The 6,000-nt window shown below is 54.5% G+C and overlaps 1 protein-coding gene across 8 annotated transcripts in view; it reads left to right on the forward strand.

The window, feature by feature from the left end:
• LOC1280470 (ecdysone-induced protein 75B, isoforms C/D) overlaps positions 1-5,061 on the forward strand; it is an 87,164-nt gene extending 82,103 nt beyond the window's left edge. For all 8 annotated transcript variants that reach the window (XM_061661616.1, XM_061661615.1, XM_061661618.1 and 5 more), the window contains one exon: positions 1,107-5,061. In XM_061661616.1, coding sequence (XP_061517600.1) covers positions 1,107-3,875 — 2,769 coding nt within the window. In that variant the 3' untranslated portion in view covers positions 3,876-5,061. The remainder of the gene's footprint in view (positions 1-1,106) is intronic.
• Positions 5,062-6,000: the final 939 nt, after the last annotated feature.

The following is a 6,000-nucleotide window of genomic DNA, read 5'->3' on the forward strand; positions in this document are numbered from 1 at the left end:
GGGAGAGAGAGGGAGAGAGAGATATCAGGCACCGTTAACAACAATCATACTGACCGTGACGCACACGAGGAAACACAATCGTCGTCGTCGTCGTGTGGCAGCGGGGAGCAGGAAACCGCAAGAGAGGCAAAGCGCAAAACACATGTGTGTGCCATCTTGGCACACAGACCAAAGACGTGACAACGTGACCGGTAATGACCGATAAAAGGTTAGACTGGCGAGTCGAGCCCGTGTCGAGATTAATTACAGCCGCATTGTTTCCCGGTTGGAATGTCGCTGACATGCTGCAATCAAACACACACACACAGAGGCCCACCGACGAAAATTTGCCAAAGTCATCACGCGCCCACACAAAAGTCAATAACCCTGTGTCGTTTTGGTTTTTTTGTTTCGAGTTCGTCGCTTATCACCAAAAGCATCTCTTTCTCTCTCTCTCTCTCTCTCAGCACGCCCTTCCCTAAAATCGATGATGGCCACCGCTCTGAAATTGAGCGTCGTGTCCTCCAGCTCTTGTTAACGCGTGTGTAATACCCCACCCCCCCTCCCCCCCCCCCCTGCCACAGGGTTCGCTGCTATGTTTGCTTATCACACACGAATCGCTCGGTACGTGACCAACTGCGTACACACACACACACGAGTGCCTCTTTTTTTGCGCACAGTAGCGCAAGAAACCTTGAACTCCTCCGTACCCGAAGGTTCGTCGACCTTGAGCTGGCGGCGAGCGACCAGCACACACACACGCACACGAGTTGCCATGCGCGCGCGCGCGCTCTGATGGAGCGCAAATTTGGAGCGTGACCGATGTGAGTGTGCGATGGGTTGGGACTTTTTGGGAAGTTCTTCCAAATCCACACACACTTCCGGCAGAGATGAGTAAACGGAGATGGTGGATACAAAAGTGATCACCTTGAACCACCATCTCTCTCCTCTGCGCTTCTCCTGATGGTGTCTAGACGACATCGTGTCTCTTTGAGTGCGGCAATTTGCATACTGGAACAGTCTTTTTTAGGAAGGTGTCAGAATGATGTCTTCCCGCACCTACTACACACTAACACACACTCTCTCTCATGTATATCTAATCGCATCTCACATCTTCTCTCTTCCAGGCCTGTCCCCTGAACCCAGCGCCCGAGCTACAGTCGGAGCAGGAGTTTAGCCAGCGCTTCGCCCACGTCATCCGGGGCGTGATCGACTTCGCCGGCATGATACCCGGCTTCCAGCTGCTGACGCAGGACGACAAGTTCACGCTGCTGAAGGCGGGCCTGTTCGATGCGCTGTTCGTGCGGCTGATCTGCATGTTCGACACGTCGATCAACTCGATCATCTGCCTGAACGGGCAGGTGATGCGGCGCGACACCATCCAGAACGGGGCGAACGCTCGCTTCCTGGTGGACAGCACGTTCAACTTTGCGGAGCGGATGAACTCGATGCAGCTGACCGACGCCGAGATCGGGCTGTTCTGTGCGATCGTGCTGATCACGCCCGACCGGCCCGGGCTGCGCAACGTCGAGCTGATCGAGCGCATGTACACGAAGCTGAAGGCCTGCCTGCAGTCGGTCATCTCGCAGAACCGCCCGGACAAGCCGGAGTTTATGCAGGAGCTGCTGCGCACGATGCCCGATCTGCGCACGCTCAGCACGCTGCACACGGAGAAGCTGGTCGTGTTCCGGACGGAGCACAAGGAGCTGCTCCGGCAGCAGATGTGGTCGGCGGAGGAGGACCAGGGCGCGGTGCTGGACGCGAAGAGCCCGGCCAGCTGGAGCTGCGACGGCAACCAGGTCGAGGTGGAGATCGCCAAGAGCCCGATGAGCTCCGTCTCCAGCACGGAGTCCACCGAAACGTCCTCCTCGTCCTCCTCCTCCTCCTCCTCCTTGTCGTCGGAGTACCATCACCTGCACCATCACCATCACCAGCACGGTGGCATTTCGTCGGCGGCTTCCGCGGCGGCTCCCCTGCTCGCTGCCACCCTGTCCGGCGCCTGTCCAATCATTCGGCATCGGGCCAGCTCGGGCTCGTCGGCGGAGGACGATCTGATCGGCGGCACGGCGCAACATCTCGCCCAGAACGGGCTCACCATCACGCCCGTCATCCGGTCGGTCGGTTCGTCGTCGTCGTCGTCCGCCTCGTCCGCGTCCTCGTCGTCCGCTTCGTCCGGGGCGGGCGCAAGCCATCTGCACCATCACCACCACCATCATCACGTGTCGCGGTACCGCAAGCTCGACTCGCCGACCGACTCCGGCATCGAGTCGGGCAACGAGAAGCACGACAATCCGTCGCCCCAGCAGCAGCAGCAGCAGCTCCACCATCAGCAGCACCACCATCTGCTGCTCCATCCGAAACCGGCTAGTAGCAGCGTAAGCAGCGGTTCGTCGTCTTGCTCCAGCCCGCGGTCGTCGCTCGAAGACCCAGCGCTCGAGGACAGCAGCAGCAGCAGCAACGGCAAGGCGCCCTCCCTGGCGCGGCACGCCAGCGTCGACAACATGCCGGTGCTGAAGCGCGTCCTGCAAGCGCCACCGCTCTACGACACCAACAGCCTGATGGACGAGGCGTACAAGCCGCACAAGAAGTTCCGCGCCATGCGCCACCGGGAGAGCGAGGCGGAAGCCGCTTCCTCCTCCACCACCACCACTAGCGCGAGCGCCGCCCCGTCCCCGTCGGCGACCGTGCTGGCGTCGTCGTCCTCACCGCGCCCGGCCTCGGTGCCCCAGCCGCAGCAGTCCGTGGTGGCAATCGCCGCCCCATCACCACCCCAGCAGCCTGCGCAGCAGCCGCCCCAGCACCATCAGTCGCAGCTGCACATGCATTTAACGCGACCGCAGACGACGCAGTCCCACCAAAGTAGCGCCACCGGCTTCCTGCAGTCGACGTCCGCGCGGTCCAGTCCGCAGCCTCCGCAGCAGCAGCAGCAGCACCACCACCACGCCTACTCGTCCCTCTCGAGCACGCACTCCGTGCTGGCCAAATCGCTGATGGAGGAGCCGCGCATGACGCCCGAGCAGATGAAGCGCACCGACATCATCCACAACTACATCATGCGCGAGTCGGCCCAGGAGCAGCAGCAGAACTACATCAAGCAGCAGCAGCAGCAGCAGCAGCAGCAGGGAGGACTGTTGGTGTGTGGCGCCAGCGCCGCCAACGGTGTGTTCCAGCGGGCCTCACCGCATCTCACCGTGTCGGCCGTCTCGCCCGCCCCCTCGTCCTCGTCCTCCAGTGGAAGCAGTCCGGCGGCGGCGGCCGCCCCGAACGGTGGCTGTCCGTTTGGAGGTTCGTCGTCTAGCGCCTCCGCCGGGCGATGGCAGCAGGTGATACCGGCAGTGACGGCCAGCGTCATCACGACGACGGGCGGCCACCGGGCACAGCAGACCCCGTCCCCGGGCAGTCTCACCCCGCCGGACACTTCCTCCTCCTCGTCCTCCTCCTCGCTGTCGGTGGTTTCGTCGCCACCGTCGGCTGCCTCGCCGTCCTCGTCCTCCTCCTCCGCCACCAGCATCCGCTACTTCCAGTCGCCCCACTCGACGATGACGTCACCCGCACCGCCCGCCTCCCCCTCGTCGGTGGTGGTCGTGGCGCCCCCGCACACCCCCTCGCCCCGGCTCATCGAGCTGAAGGTGGACATTGGTAGCAGTGCCACCGCCACCACCTCCCTCGATCCGTGCCACCAGCAACCGTTGAACCTGTCGAAGAAGTCACCCTCGCCGGCGCCCACGCCTGTGTCCGTCGTCCAGCGGTCCATCGTGGGGGGACCGTCGGCCCTCTCGCCGGTCGGTGCCGCCACGACGGTCGTAGTGGCCACCAGCAGCAGCAGCAGTAACGCCGCCACCAGCAGCAGCAGCAGCAACAATCCCACCATCCACAAGATCCTACTCGAGGCGTAAACACAGCAAACAGGCGTTCGCGGGCGAATCCTACCACAAACAAAAGAAACCACAAGAGGCAGACCAGTAGCAGCAGAAGGGGGATCAGTGGGAGAGAATGATTGCGCATTCGCAGAGGAAAAAAACACTACATCTACAAGTTGTACAAATTTTTAATGTGTTAAGAAGACGAACCTCCGGACAAGCCTAAAAAGCGCACGGTAAAACACTCACACACACACACACACATCATGAGGGAAGGGTAAAGGGGGGAGAGGATGTATTATAGTATTTTAGTGGCCGAATGATCTACAAATGCGAAACTACAATGCGAAGCCAAAAACGTGTGTGTGCGTGTGTGTGTGTGTGTTGGTGGGAGCAGAGCGGGAAGAGGGGATGATGGTGTGCGTGTGTGTCTGTGTGTGTGTTGCTCTTATAGATCTCGATTTTTGTTTTATTAAAAGAAAGCTGTGGACACACGTGGAGAAGAGACTACTACGGCGACTGCAAGCGCAGGCGACGAACCTCAACAGAAATCCCCTCTCTTCTCCACGCAAGGCGCATATGTGTGTGCTTCTATCCAATGGGCCGGTGTCGGATCGGGTGCAAAACAAAATAGGGAAGGAGAATATCCTAGTGTGATGATGGCACGCCGCCACTAGCAAGCCAGGAGCTGTAATAGTAATAGGTTTTAGTGCGTGCGTGAGACAAGGAAGACGACGGTGACGTTAGTAGTTTGTAAGAACAATTCCCACGAGCAGCTCTGATGCGTAGATATGTATGTATGTGTGCGTGCGTAAGTGTGTGTGTTAAGAATCAATAATTTTGATGAACAAAACAGCGAAGAGAGCTAAGTTACTGCAAACAGCCAAACCTATATAGAAGCTTAGTGAGAAGCGAAGGATATTAAAAGAAAACGGCAACACAAATACACTCACCTCACAGGCAAACCCACAGTACATATGGTATGGAAGTATGGAGGTTTTTTTTAACTTCTGTTGTACAGTAGTAGTAGTAGTAGTGGCACAAGTGCAAAGCGAAGCAAGAGGAGCAAGATAAAACACGCAAAATGTATATGCTAAGAGAAAAAAGAAAGGGAAAACCCCACTCACTCACAAACACACATAAACATAAATATCCTAGAATGGTTGAACGGAAAACAACAACAACAAACAAAACTTTGCAAAGACACTCACAGAGAGAGAGAGAGAAGAAGAAAAATAACAAAAACTATTTAAAAGAAGAAAAGAAGAGTAACAGTAGCACACAACCACTTTATGCGCTTTTCTAAAAGCAATGAGAGAAATAGCGATTTTTTAAAAACAGGAAAAGGATAACCGAAACACAAACTAAAATTGAGAATGAACAAAACAAACACACCACACACAACACGGAATCAGATTCAGGTAAAATGAAAAAAAAGGTGGCAGCCACTGGCAGATAATGCAAGTATAGGGAGTTATAATATAGGGGAAGCACGCATGCAGAAACGTTAAAGTTTTGATTGAGCCTTGAGCAAACAAGGGTTAACTGCGGGGGGGGAAGGAAAACAAAAACATGGTACATACAAATAGTGAACATATAAAAACCAACACAAAAAGAGAAGCAAACCAGAAAAAGGGTATAACGTTACGTGTAAATAGTTCTTTAGCGATAGTGTGTGCAAAAAACAAAACAAAACAAAACGAAGTGATGAGGAATGAATGCAATACACAGAGAGTAACACAGCAGGAGAGTAATCAACCTAAACATATTCAAAACAAACAAAAAACCGCACACAGAAAGAGAGAGAGAGAGAGATTACAAAAACAGCAACAACAAAAAAAGCAAAGAAATAATTATACAAGATGAAAAAGAAAAGCTATAATATTCCGCCAGATTAAAAGAGAAGGAGAAAGAGAAAGAGAAAAAGTAAAAGAGATATAATTTAACGAAACGTTATAATGAGAGAGAGAAAAGTTTGTGGTGGTGTGCGTGTGATAACAAAGCAGAGAAAGAGGTTATTAAAAAAACAATACGAAGAGCTACTAAAAGAAAGAGAGAAAACAGAAGCAAAAACAAACGTGTATAAGTAAACTAAAAACAAAAAAAAACATGCAACATGAGATTCTTACAGGAAGAAGAGGGAGTATGAATGGAGAGGAGA

Source organism: Anopheles gambiae, chromosome 3 (assembly GCF_943734735.2).
Source record: "Anopheles gambiae chromosome 3, idAnoGambNW_F1_1, whole genome shotgun sequence".
In the NCBI taxonomy this organism is placed as follows: Eukaryota; Metazoa; Arthropoda; class Insecta; order Diptera; family Culicidae; genus Anopheles; species Anopheles gambiae.